This window comes from Petaurus breviceps, unplaced genomic scaffold (genome assembly GCF_028583685.1).
Source record: "Petaurus breviceps papuanus isolate PSGF00001 unplaced genomic scaffold, PetGlider_PUasm1.0 90822, whole genome shotgun sequence".
Taxonomy (NCBI): Eukaryota; Metazoa; Chordata; class Mammalia; order Diprotodontia; family Petauridae; genus Petaurus; species Petaurus breviceps.
In genome coordinates, this window is record NW_027187351.1 from 8,116,756 (window position 1) to 8,131,690 (window position 14,935).

General features: G+C 33.9%; 1 protein-coding gene across 3 annotated transcripts in view; it reads left to right on the forward strand.

Annotated features, from left to right (window-relative positions):
* The window catches only part of FAM83B (family with sequence similarity 83 member B), a 137,288-nt gene extending 130,597 nt beyond the window's left edge, over positions 1-6,691 (forward strand). For all 3 annotated transcript variants that reach the window (XM_069070646.1, XM_069070644.1, XM_069070645.1), the window contains exon 5: positions 212-6,691. In XM_069070646.1, the coding sequence (XP_068926747.1) occupies positions 212-2,480 (2,269 nt within the window). In that variant the 3' untranslated portion in view covers positions 2,481-6,691. The remainder of the gene's footprint in view (positions 1-211) is intronic.
* The last annotated feature ends 8,244 nt before the right edge of the window (positions 6,692-14,935 follow it).

Genomic DNA, 14,935 nt, shown 5'->3' on the forward strand with positions numbered 1-14,935 from the left:
TTATCAAGTCCTCTATTACTTTTTTCATAGTGATATTGAAAAGTATGCTACTTTAATTACATTATTTGTAAGTTCAATATACATATGGTTTATTTATAATTATTATTAAATTATTAGACACAGTTTGTATAAGATTACTAACAGTAATCAAAAATGTTCAAATGTAAGCAATATACAATTTCTAACATGTCTTTTTCTAAAATATTTTCAGCTACATGTGGTCATTTGAAAAAGCACATCTCAGCATGGTACAGATAATCACAGGACAGCTGGTTGAATCATTTGATGAAGAATTTAGGACTCTGTATGCCAGATCCTGTATTCCTAGTCCATTTGCCCAGGAAGTATCAGTGAAGGCAAAAAATGGCAAGCCTCTCTGGGAAAATGGTACATACCAGCACTCATTATCTTCTTTAGCTTCCTTTTCCAGCCAGAGAAATCTTTTTGCTAGGCAAGACAATCCTGGTTACTTTAAAAACAGAGGAATATATGCAGTCAATGAATATGACAGACCAAGCATATGGAATCATGGATACAAACCACATTTTTTACCAAATTTTAATGGTCCAAATAAAATCCGCCAGTATCAACCCAGTCAGATAAATGAGAATTGGAAGAGACATAGCTATGCTGGGGAACAGCCAGAAACAACTCCATATTTGCTGCTCAACAGGGCTATGAATCGGGTCAACAATCCATCAACTAATTGGAAAAGACCGTCAGATAGCCTTAGTGTTGCCTCATCTTCACGAGGTGGTTATATGAACCCCCGCCATATGCCTGCACAGAGCTTTGCAGACCGCCTGGCACAGAGGAAAAACACAAATCTTCCAGAAAGAAATTCTAATGTAAGACGATCTTTTAATGGGACTGATAATCACATTCGCTTTTTGCAGCAAAGGATGCCCACCCTTGAAAACACCACAAAATCCTTCCTACGGAATTGGCGAATTGAATGCTATTTAAATGATCGCTCAGAAGGGATGCCTGATGTAAATGGCTCAATTCCTGGGGAGAGGTTTGAAGGTTATGAAGGACTTGAAAATATTAAAGCCAATGCCCTTTATACTCATTCTCGACTTCGCTCATCAATTGTGTTTAAACCAACCTTACCAGAACAGCAAGAAGTGAATAGTTGTACGACAGGATCCTCAAACTCAACTATAATTGGTTCTCAGGGAAGTGAATCATCTAAAGAGATATCAAATGTGCAACACTCTTCAGACCAAAATTTACCAGAATTAACTACAAATCCCCAGCCACCTCAGTTAGATGAATCAAAAAGCCATAGCTTGCAGGTTCTAGAAAACCACCATGAACCTGTTTTAAATCAAAACACACATGGTCCTCCTGAATCAAATAACTATTTATATACAACTTTAGGTGTGAACAAACAGATGGAAACTCTGAAAACCGAGCAAAATGAGAACCTACTAAAAAGGCGAAGTTTTCCATTCTTTGAAAATTCCAAGACCAATCTCGATCATGGTGGTGGCAAGCACTATGTATATAGTACACTAACTAGGAATAGAGTCAAGCAGCCAGAGAAGCCCAAAGAGGATTTATTGAAGACCTCTAAAAGTATGCACAATGTGACCCAAAACCCAGAAGGTGAAGATGAAGATCTCAAAGGGGAAACTTCAAGCACTACTGCCACCAAGTCCATTTCTATTTCTGCTCTTCTGGAAGTAAACAAAGAGGAACTCCCAAAAGATATGTCCTCCAAGAAAGAAGTGAAGGGTTCCCCAAGTTTTTTGAAAAAAGGTTCCCAAAAGCTGAGGTCACTACTCAGCCTTACACCAGAAAAGAAAGAAACTCTGTCAAAAAATAAAGCTCCTGCTTTTTATAGAATGTGTAGTAGTTCTGACACATTAGTTTCAGAGGCAGAAGAAAATCAAAAGCCAAAAAAATCAGAGCCAAAAATAGATTCATCTCCAAGAAGGAAACGCTCTCCTTCAGCTAATTCACAAGGCAGTATACATAAGAGCAAGGAGAATATTGCTGTTGGACCCTCTCTGGTGAGCTCAGATGAGAACAGATCCAGCCCTTCTGCATACCCAGTTGAAAAAGAGTTCTTAGAAAGTGCAGGAGATGCTTCGGCTCCAAGGTTCAACACTGAACAGATTCAGTACCAAGATTTAAAAGAAGTTAAGCCAAGGATAGTACCTGAAAGAGTGCCTCCTTCCTCTCCAAGACCAAAGCCTAGTGAGTTGCTAAGATCTCATTCAACAGACAGGCGTGTGTATAGTCGTTTTGAGCCATTTTGTAAGATAGAAAGCTCTGTCCAACCCACAAGCCACATGCCAAGCCCCAGCATGCGCCGTCCTGAGGTAAAGAACATCAATGCTGGCAATAGCTATGGTAGAACCAGTCCCATGCTTAACTACAATTCTGCTGTCTATCGTTCTTATCAGCCAAATGAAAATAAATTTCGAGGATTTATGCAGAAATTTGGAAATTTCATACACAAAAACAAATAGCTCTAATTTCAGCAGTCTATGCAAAATTCTAGTTTCCATGGACATGAATACTTGAACAGATAAGACTATGGGCAAATTCTGTAAAATGCAAATAGGTTTCTTTTAGGGAAAATTTTATAGCTAATGTACATGTTTACATGTATATTATTGTATAGTAAAGGTCTACTTTTATGTAATAAATTCAGTCTTTATCGCTGCAGCTGTAATTTGTCCAAAGAAAGTTTTGAAAACAATTTTAAAATTAATGTGAGTGAAAATGTTTATTTTTCTTTAGACTGAAGATTTTAAAAAATAATAATTAGTAAGAGAAATAAATGGGAAGGTAGTGAATGCTTTTAAACCACTAATATCATTTTCTAAAGTCTTTAAAAAGAGAAAGTCATGGTGTCAGTGGCTCTTGAAAACGTATCTTTGTGGGATTTATGTACCCTCAAAAACAAGAAAAAAGGAAAAGAAAATCTACAATATCATAATGTCTTTTTAATTACCTTTAAAGTCTTCTACAGGATAAGCTAGAACATTTTATTATCATGTTACTCATTTTCCTGTGAAGAATAGCTAACTGGTTTGGCAGCCAAAGGACAGTGTCATTTGTATACACTCCTCACTAGATATTTCATTTTGCTAGAGGAATCAGAAAAGTATTAGCCTCATGAAGTACAAGTGTGTCACAAAATTTCATCTCAACAATACTATAAAACTTTTAAGAACTAATTTCTGCCCCTGGGTGAAGTAACTAATCTTTATTCAACCCTCCTCCAGCCCTCCTGAGGTTCCAGTCCACTAAAGCCCTTATTCACCTTGACCGTATAAAACCAACAGTAGACCTTGTACAAGTTGTACTTTTCCCCACCCTTATCTAACTTAGCAATACTAAAGTTTCTTAAAAGTAAAATACAGCATGACATTAGTAGGAGAAAAATGATGATTCTAAACAAATTTCTTGCAATATCCTTTGCTACTTTTCAAGCTGAGCTAAATACAGTTGAATTGTAATGTATGAGAAAGGACACTAGGTGAGGAATAAGGTGAAGTAGGGCCATTCCTAGCCTGGCTATACCACTAATTGTGTGACTTTGGGAAGGTCTCTTTCTTCCTCTTGCCCTATTTTTTTTCTTTGTAAATAGGACATAATAATACCTGCTGTAACCTTTCTTGTAGGAGTTTGATGAGGACAACAGTAAATAACAGGTATGAAGTACTATTTAAAAATGTGGCTACTTTAAAATTGGATTTACTCTATTTAGTTGTAAATGTTCACTGGAGCAACAGAGGAACTTAATTTGAGAAATACAATTTTTTTTTCTCACTCCTACAAGTCTATTATTGTAATTTTCCAAATGAAGTATTAAGCACAGTGTGCTGGCAAAGACCACTGGATTTAGAACCAAAGGTCCTGAATTTGAATCATGACTCTACCATCTACTCTCTGAAAATTTGAGCAATATACTTAATTCAAGACATAAGTTTACTCTTTTATAGAATGGTCTCTGTTCCCTTCCAGCTCTAGATGTGTGATCATTAAGTTAATATAGAGAATGTTTTGCTCAAAGAAAAAAAAAAGTCTTTCCAATAAGTAATTCCCATATTAAAGACTTTATTCTAAGGTTCTGCTATAAATATGAAACTAAAGGTAGTCAGTGCAGGGCAAATTAAAGGACTTGTTTGAAATTAAACAAATGAGGTGTTTCTTTTCTGTAACTATTAGTCTGCTTGTCATTGTATATCAGTAAAATTTTTTATTGTTTTGCTTTTTGGAGGGGGTAAGGGCAGGGCATTTGGGGTTAAGTGACTTGCCCAAGGTCACAAGGGTAGTAAGTGTTATGTTTCTGAGGCCAGATTTGAACTCAGTTTCTCCTGACTCAAGGGCTGGTGCTCTAATCACTGTACCATCTAGCTGCCCCTAGTAGCATTTCTAAAGTACTGACATGGAAGGCAGATAGCTAATAATTAATATCTCATTACTTACCAAAGTAAGAGTTCATGTCCACATATTAATGTCCCATAAACTATAATGCTAAATAGTTTCAATTTTAGTGTAAATGAGGTACAAAATCTAGGAACCTTGCTCTTTCCTATAAATCAATCCAAATATATTTGTGCCTGCCCTGTGCCTGACACCCTACCCTGCTAAGCACTAAGAATACAAAAAGAGGAAAAAGATAGTCCCTCCCCTCAAGGAACTTACACTCTAATGGGGGAAACTATGTAAAAAATGTATACAAAGCTAGCTACAAAATTAATATGTAAGGCACAGCTTCATAATATTTAGTATCTGATTGAGAACTCAAGCTCAAAAAAGAAAAATAAAACCCTTATGATAATATACCATAGTCCTTTACCACCTCCTTCACAAATAAATAAGTGCCTTGGATATATGTTAGTTTTGGTTAATATTGGGTCATGGGTTCTCTCTCAGCTTATAAAAAACCATGTACTATGTATCAGGTTTTCAGAGGGAGCCAAGGGAATAAATATTTACTAAGTACCTATTATGTGTCAGTCACTCTTAGAAATATTTATAAATATTTTAATCAAATTTAGAGCTGGAGGCCCAGAGAAAGGTTGCAACTTACATAAGGTCATATTGGTAACAAATTAGTAGAGCTGCAATCTGAACTCAAATCCTGACCTAAGTCCCTCCTGGACGTTGGATGGGGAGAGGAAATTAGGACAATGGTATTTTAAAGCTGAAACTAAACAATGATTGGCTATTGGAAATTAGTCTCCCAGTTACCAGTACATTATTGCAGATCATTACATTCTAAAGTCAAAAACATGGACCAAATATATGCAATTATATTATTTTGTTTTCTTTATATCGCTCAAAACAGGAAGTTTTGTGATGTTAATTCAGGCCTGCAAATCATATGGCCCATGGGTCACTTGTAGCTTGCCAAAGGGGAGGGCCAGTATATTGTGCAGACCAGCTTTATGCAAATCCCTCAACAAAACTGACCATGAAAAGTCAAACTTACTAATGAAGAAACTGAGACCCAGAGAGGTTTAGCAAATTGCTCATAAGCACGTGACCACTAAGTAGAGGAGCTGAGACTTAATTGTAAGCCTATGACTTTTAAGTGGCAGTGATCTTTTCTGTAGCAGTACTGTTTTTCTAAGGTTGTTCCAAAGCTCCTATAATTTTGCTCAGATTCTTTTATTTGGTTTACTTCAGGCATTTGTTTTCACATCACATACATTTTCAGATATCTTCCCCCTCCAAACACACACACAGCCGCTCATATACACAGAACCTTCCCTTGTAACAGAAATTTAAAAAAAAAATGCTGTCAAAACAAAGAACATTTCTGGCAGTGTATTAACTATCCTCTATCCATATTCCCCCACCTCTCTAAAAAAAATTGATGAAGATTAATAAGAATTTAATTCTCACTACCATATGGTAAAATATATGGTCTTTTATGGTTGGATTATTCACAAGGTAATTTTTCCATTCTTTTCCATATTGGTTATAGTAGAAGCGGAATGGATATTATCTAGAATCTTCACATGGCATAAGTTTTTTTTATTCAGTAATTATTAACAAGTTATATTATAGAATAGCCAGGAAAGGTAATGTACAATCTGAAATTTGTAAAATGATCTCAAAGTACTTAAAAATGCCTAGTATACAAAATTGTTTTGGTCCTTCTATTATAGGTAAGCCAATTAATTTTGGTTTTCAACTGTCATAGTTGAGCATAGGTCAATGATTCGATGTCTGATTTGAAAGAACACATTATTTTGTCAATCAGATGGATTTTTTGTGAATTTCAATAGGAAAAAAATGGATATTTGGAGTTTGTTATACTCAACTATTACTGTATTGCCCAAGAGTTACTCAGTTATACCTCAATTTTTTAGTTATTTTTCTATATAGTTTAATATCCTGAGAACATTAGTGTAAAAATAAAACAGAATTATTGTTTATATTGAACAAAGAAAAATAATCTGTAGTATGCAAAAATAAAATGATTATTGATTCTGGTACAACTCTTTCATTTAAAAAATATCCTTGTTTTGTACAGCTTGGATACTCAAAATATTTATAAATATTAAAAATATTGACAATCTTAGTCTAAAAGATGTGTTGATGCAAGCAAAGACTGAACTTTTGTATAAAATGGTCATGCAATGTTACCACAACAGACATTCTTCCAAATTTATTCTTGGACCACATTAATTGAATATTAAAGATTTATTAAAAAATATTCATTGTAAGTTTTTTTTAAATTTTCTTTATAACCTTTTCTATACTTGATCTTCCAATGCTCAGTCTTTGAACCATGCTTATGAAATTAGATATTTTATAATTTAGACTCATTTAATGACAAATATTCCTGTTAGGATTGAAATACTTCTCTCAATAGAAATAGCATTTGCATTAAAAAGACAAACAAAAATCAGCCCCAAGCCTTCCTCTTCAAGCAACATTCATATTCTCTTAACCCTATTAGTTTGTACTATGTTATTAGTAATTGACTTATATGCTTTATATTTGAGCAAATTAAAATAGTGATGAAATTTTCTTCTTAAAAAAGTCGATTGTGGACCAATAACTAATTCAGTTTTTGGCATTTAATGGTCACTTACTTCTGAGATCTAACTCAAGATGTCTCCCCCAAAAAAAGAAACTCTTAAAGTTTATCAGTTATTTTGATCTAGATTTCCAGGCTAATCTACCAAACTGAGTTAGACTATAAAGTAGTTCAAATACTGTATATATTTATATACAGTGGTGAATTATATTGGAATGACATTATAATATAGCATTGTAATACCAGTGACTTTTTTTAGATGTTTTGTGAAGAAACTCACTGTTCACTAGTCTTGAGATCTTATGGACCCCTTTTTGACACAGGATGCAAGATCAGGTGCCATTTGGTAGCTCTATTGCCTGTAACACAGTTCTAAGTCAGAACAATATGGCAAAGAGGAACAAGTGTAGTTACAAAGGAGTATTGGCCTTTTCTGGTTAAAGGCCTGAGAACAGATGAAAAGGTGAGTGAGCAGACCTCTCTTATCACATTAAAAACACCAAAACCTACAGGCCCTCGGGTCAATCTGTGAAAGGAGACAATAAACAAGCTTAAGAGATCTCCACCAGAGATCAGCAGAACTCATTTGATAGATTCCAAAGTCAAGAAGTAGACAGGAAAAATTAACAACAGCAACAAAAAAAGAACCTAAGCATAAAAAGCTAATATGACATAAAAGGCTAAAATGACAAGGAAACTCGACACAAATTAAGCAAAAGACAATGACTTGAAAGCATCTACAAGCAAAAGCTTAAAGAAAAAACATACAGTAAGAAAGATTGGATGTAACCCAACAAGAATTCTCAGAAGTTCTAAAGAAAAGGCTTTTTTTGTTGTTGTTTTTTTTTGTTTTAAATTTAATTACAAAATGAGAAAAGAAAAGAATCATTGCCACATACTCAACAGAGCATAAGAAAGTATTCAACATAAAATAATTTCCATTTCAAGAAAATCTGTATCATAAATACTAAACATTGTTTTCTAAACTACCTGACTGCTTCCTTTTTGGTTTGCTTTTGTTCTCTATTGCGTACTTTTTACTTTATTTCTTTTCCCTCCCTTCACTCCCACCACCCTAAAGAGGTTACAGTGAAGCACGAATATACATATGTACATAGACATACACACATAATCATACACATATGCACTTGTAAACATATGTGTAAAAATGTACTATGCTTATTTCCGCTTACCATCTATTTCTCTGGAGGTTGATAGCATCTTCATAAGTCCAAGTCTTTACATGTTTTTCTAAATCAACCAACTAATCATTTTCTACATCATAGCAATATTCTAACATAATCACATCCTATCTGAGAAATTGCCTATGAAAGTCCCACCCCCCAGTTTTCTGCATTCCTTCTATTGTTGGCTACATAGGTTTCATTTGCACAAGAAAATTTTAATTTGAAAATAATTAAAATTGTTCTGTTTACACTTCAACAATTCTCTCAGCTCAAAATGGAGTTTAAGGTCTGATATTGCTGAATCTAATTCCTTTGAATTTCCTCCCCCCCCCCCCACACACACACACAGTTTCTTTGAAGTTCCTGACTTTTTGTTCTTCCAAATGAATTTTGTTATTTTTTTCTAACCACTCTGGAAAACTTTTTATTAGTAATTTAATTATGAAGACATTGAAAAAATGCATTACTTAGGTAAAACTGTCATTTAAAAAAAGTGAATTTTAAAAGAAAAATGATTTTAAAATCAAATAAGAATAGTAGAGAAAACGGGGAAAGCAATGAGAAAAATGCAAGGAAATTATGAATAAAAGAATTAATTGTTTGACTAAAGAGGCACAAAAATACTGGAAAAAAAACTCCTTAAAATCAGAATTGTCTGAATGATAAAAGGCATACACAACTTTGCTAAAGACTATAATTCCTTACAAATTAGAATTGATCAAGTTGAAACTAATAAATAAATAATACATCAAAATTTTAAAAAGCAAAAGGTAGGATAAAATACATAATATAGAAAAAAAAAACCTGACCTGGGGAATAAAGGAGAGACAATTTTATAATTATTAGGCTACCTGAAAACCATGATTAAAAGAAGAGAGTTCAAACATCACATTTCAAGAAATTTTAATGAAAAACTGCCCATAATCTCAGTGGTCAAAGTAGAAATTGAATTAATCCACTCTTCACCTCCTAAAAGAAACCTCCAAATGAAAACTGTGGAATATTACAGTAAATATCCAGAGTTCCCAGTTCAAGGAAAAACTACAAGTAGCCACAAGGAAAGAATTCAGTTATCACTGAAGCTTCAGTCAGGATTACATATGATATAGTACCTACCACTATAAATTAGTGGCTGGCCTGGAATATGATATTTTAAAGGCAATGAGTTAGGACTATAACCAAGAATAATATACCCAGGAAACGTGAGTATAATCTTGAAAGGAGAAAAAAAAATATTTAAGGAAATAGAGAAATGCATACCCGATGAAAAGACCAGAGCTGAATAGAAAATGTAATATTCCAACACAAGATTGAAGAACAAATTATAAACATGGGTGAGAAATCATAATGATTTAACAATATTAAATAGCTTAATTGCTATATGGGAACATGATACATTTAACCTGTAACAATATTATCCTCATTAAGACAGTTAGAAGGAGTCTACTTAGAGGGGAAGGTTGTGAGTCAATTAAATTGTGATGATCTCAAAAGAAGAAAAGAAAGCTGTACAGGAGTGATGCACTGAGTGAGGGGAGAAAAAAAGGAATAATGGGGGAAATTTTATTACATATATGGGGTACACAAGGAAAAGATTTTTGTTTTGTTTTTAAAAAAGAAAGAAAAATGGGAGGGAGGGGAAAGCAATTCTTAAACTTTATTCTCAACCAGTTCAAGGAGGGGATAGTATATGTACACAAACAGCTGGGTATAGAGATCCATCTTATCCAAAAGGGAAGTGTGGGAAAGGTTGAAGCAAAAGACATGGTGATAAAAATGAGGGTAGATTATGGGAGACAATGGTTTGAAGCAAAACAATTATTTGGAGGGGGGAGAGTAAGAGAAAGGTGGATAAAGGGGAATAGAAGAGAGATAAATACACAGGAATCAGAATTGTTATTGTGAATTGGATTAATTCACCCATAAAACCAAGAGAAGATTTGAATAGTCTAGTGTTACAGGAATGTAAATTTTTAAGATCTTCCCTGCCCCTAGGTTAAGTGCACTTGTAACCTGTGGTGGAAGGCTTGTTTTTCAGGAACACCCACACCTTGGTGCTTTGTGATTGGGCAGTGGGTCAAGAGGGTTGTTATATTCTCTGAGCCAGGAGAAGGCTATATAAGCCCTGTTGGGAGGTTTTGCTTTGGGGCTCACTTTGAGAAGTGTTGTGTGATTTGACCAGATGAGACTCTGGGCAGCGATTGAGAGCCCCCCAACTTTGAAAAAACCCAGATGTTGATGCTTCTGTCTCTGGTAACTGTGATTTGGTATGGATGTAATGGTTGGACAGTTTGGAAGCCTGTCTGCTTGATCTATTTCTCTGTCTTGTAACTTCTGTCTGTATACTCTGAAGTTCAGGGTGCTGACCTTTTCCCCCTGACCTAGGTAAATGACATATGTTTGATTGATTAAAGTAAGCTTGTTAACCCATTTTGAGTTGCTTTCCTTTAGAAAAGCAGATCTAAGAATCTGTCTTGGTAGCCACCCTAGGGATGCTGGGGTATTTGCTGCTACAACTAGAAATCAGAAACCAACAATATGCTGTTTATAAGATATACACTTAGAACCAAAAGACACACACACACACACACACACAGATTAAATAATGGATTGAAGTAAAATCTATTGTGTTTTTTTGTTGTTTGGTTGTTTCTGTAGTGTTCATCCCTTCATGACCCTTTTGGAGTTTTCTTAGTAAAGATATACAGTGGTTTGCCATTTCCTTCTGCAGCTAATTTATTACGGATGAAGAAACCACAATAAACAGGGATAAATGATTTGCCCAGAGAAACACAGCAAGTGTCTGAGGATAGATTGGGACACAGGTCCTCCTCAGCACACTATCCACTGTGCCACCTAGCTGCCACTACTATGCTTTAGTTGAAGTAAAAAAAAAAAAAAACAGTAGGAGTAGCATATATGACCTCAGAGAAAGGAAAGGGAAGAGCAGATGTAATTAAAAAGAAAAATTAAGGTAAAATATATTTTGCTAAAAGGTACTATAGACAATGAATTAATATCAGTACTAATCATCTATGTGCTAAATGGTATAGCATCTAACTTTAAAAGGAAAATTTAAATTAATTACAGGAGAAAATAGCAAGTAAAACTATACTGCTGGAGAGCCCCAAGTTATACCTCTCAAGACTAAATTTACATAAACATAAAATAAACAAGGAAGAAGTTAGATAAGTATAATTTTTAAAAAGTTAAATGATAGACCTCTGGCAAATAATGAATGGTAAACAAAAGGATTGTGCATATTTTCCAGCTATGCATGGTACCTTCACAGAAATTGATCATTTTTAGGGCATATAAACTTCACAAACACATGCAGAAATATTAAATACACACATTTAAAACCATAATGAAATAAAAATACATTCTATGATGGACCTTTGAAGCATAGGTTAAAATTTATTGGAATCTAAATAATATAATTCTAAAGAATTGGTCAAAGAACAAATCAGAAAAACAATGAATATTTTCATTAAAGATGATGATTAACACAAAACAATACACCAAATTTGTGAGATACAACTAAAGCAATGTTGGGGAAAGTTTTATCTTTCTGAATGCTTACATCAATAAAAGAGAAATGATTAATTCATGCAACTAATTTTTTTTTAATTAAAAATCCAATGAGCCATGTAACCTTGGACAAGTTACTTAACACCAATTGCCCTCCAAAAAGGAAAAAAAAATTAAATCTCCAATTGACCACCGAAATAGAAATACCGAATCAAGCATAGATTTAATAAATCAAGCATAGATTTAATAAATGAAATTTATTTTAATAAATAAAAAATCCATTGATGTCATAAATAAAATTAAAAGCAAATTTTATTTAAAATCAATAAGTTTCATAGATCATTAACTATTTTCATTTTTATTCACTCCCCCTATTTGTATAATATATTCATAGCAGTTTTGTGTGTGTGTGTGTGTGTGTGTGTATGTGGTGGCAAAGAATTGGAAATTGAGGGGATGCCAATCAACTGGGGAATAACTAAACAAATTGTGGTGGAATAATATTGGGCTATAATAAATGATAAGCTGGGTGGTTTCAGAAATGAAAAAACAGGAAGACTTATAAGAACTGATGCAGTGAAGTGAGAACCAGAAAGTATTATACACAGTAACGGCAATATAGCAAGAATCATCAACTGTGAAAGACTTCACTGCTCTGATCAATAGTTATCAACAACCCATGAAGAACAATTCGTTCCGCCTCTAGAGAGAGAATTGTTGAACTCTGAATGCAGATTGAAGCATACTTTTCATAGTTTCCTTCTTTTTCTAGTTTTTTGTCTTTTTTCTTTTGTAACATGCCCGAAATGGAAATATGTTTTGCATGACTTCACATATACAATCAACATTGAATTGCTTGCCTTCTGAAGAAGCTGTGAGGGGCTGTGAGGAGAGAATTTGAACTGACGTAGTGAAATGACAGAACCAAGAGAATACAATATTGTACGATGAACAATTCTGAATGACTTAACTGCTCTCAGCAATACAAGGATCCAAGACAATCCCAAAGGAATCATGGTGAAAAATGCTGTCTGCCTCCAGAAAAAGAACTGATAGTGTCTGAATACAGACCTTTCTTTCTCTTTCTTCCTTCCTTCTTTTTCTTTTTTCCTCCCTTCTTTCTTCCTCCCTTCTTTTTTCTTTCTTTCTTTCTTCCTTTCTCTTCATTTCTTTATAGAAATGTTTTACATGATTACATGTGTATAACCTATATCAGATAGCTTGCTGTCTCAGGGAATGGTAAGATGAGGAACAGAGGGATAGAATTTGGAACTATTTTTTTAAGCAACAAATGTATTTATATGTAATTTATATATACTGTATTTATATGTAATTCAGAGAAAATAAATTATCAAAAAAGTCTTTAAAAGTTTACATGTAATTGGAAAATAATTAAATAAATGAAATTTATTTAAAATAAAATTACTGCAGACAGTACAAAATATTTGGAAATCTACCCACCAAGACACATCACCAAAAAGAAAATTGATGAACACTGATTACAGATTGAAGCATATCTATGTAGAAATAAGTTTTGCATGAGTTTATATGTATATGTATTCATATTTTATATGAATGTGATTTTTCTTTCTTTCTCAATGTGTGAGATAGTAGGTGGGGTCAAGGAATAGAAAATAAAAATTAAATATAATACAAAAGTTAATTTTCCCCCAAAAAGAAGGATTTTTACATACAAAAATAGAGATTTTCCTCATCATTTGCCATCATTTTTTTAAAACTGCAAGAAAACCCTGTTGTTTTTTATGTTTGTGTATTTAATATATTTAATTTAGCCTCTATAGCCCAAGCTTGTTAAAAATGTAATATGGACAACCCAAAAAGTAACGTCTTTCATGCAAAGGAGAGGCCTGTGTACTTTAGCTCTGACTATAAGAGAGATTGCCTTTCAGTGTTATTCGACAGTAGCCCCAATAATAATCCCAACAACTAAAAAGCAGGCCAAAAGTCACTTTAGTTATTATTGTAACCCCAAGAATACTATACAGAGGCTATTGTGTGACCTTTAGTCTCCACTGCACTCTAGAAATGTTACCCTGTGTTACCTCTCAATCTAATATCATACCCTCATAGTACTAGAAGAAATCTGTTTGGTCCAGCAAGATTCCTTTCTCACCTACATGACAGTTCTCTCCTGAAAGTTTTCCAGCAACAGGGATTTACCTGTTTTTGTTAACTTTTCCGAGTTTTCTAAAAGATCATCAACCTAGATCTTTCTTTTGTCCAATTCAAATATTGCTTACTATTTAAAATTAGGCTTAATTCACTTATTTATACCCAGAAAGCAGAAAGAATAACTACTCATCATCCTCCCAATAAAAATTCCTGTGAAATAGATGTATTTGTCACCCATTATAATATTCTCTTCTCCAGGGTAAACAATATCAATGTCTTCTTTTTTGTTCCTCACTGGAATTGTTTTTTTCTTTCCTTAAATACCTTGTATTGGTCTAGGTCTCTAATTTGTTCACATACTTTTAAGTGTAGAAGCCACACTTAGACAAAAATTTATTGATTAGTACAGGGTATAAGGAATTCTATTCAGCCTATTGATTTATCCCAGGTTGTGTTAGCTCCCTTTCTCCCCCTTAAAAAAATAAAATGACATTATCTCTGGTATTTTTTTTGTTGTGTTTTGTTTGTTTTCTGCTATACACATGCATATGAGCCATTCCCCGTCATTTTTTTGAGAGGGGGGAGGCAAGAGAGGAAGAGGAAAGTTTTCTTTTTCTCTTGTTTCTAGCATCCTCTGTGAGAATAACACAGTAGCAAGTAGCAGCAGCTGTAGTAGTAGTAGCTGTTGTAGTTGTTCTTGTAGTGTTATGGTATTGATAGAAGGTCTAGTTTTACACTGAGTTCATATCCATACTTGGTTTTACTGACTTTCACAGATCAATGAATTTTAGTGGAAGGAAAGATCCATTTGAGTCAGCAGTGTTATATGTCAGCCAAAAAAGCAAATGTAATGGCATTAAGAGAGGCATAGCTTCCAGGAATTATTATTAGTGATTGATCAAACACTTCTTGAACCTTAGTCTGCTAAGGGTTATACCATAGTCCTTCAAAAACACTTGAACCATACTATGAAGACTACTACCCCAGTCAATTTTCTAAGACAATCATTTGTAAACAAGTCTCCATCTCTACTGATGAAGAAAACTACTTTAGCAGGAGTTCGCTA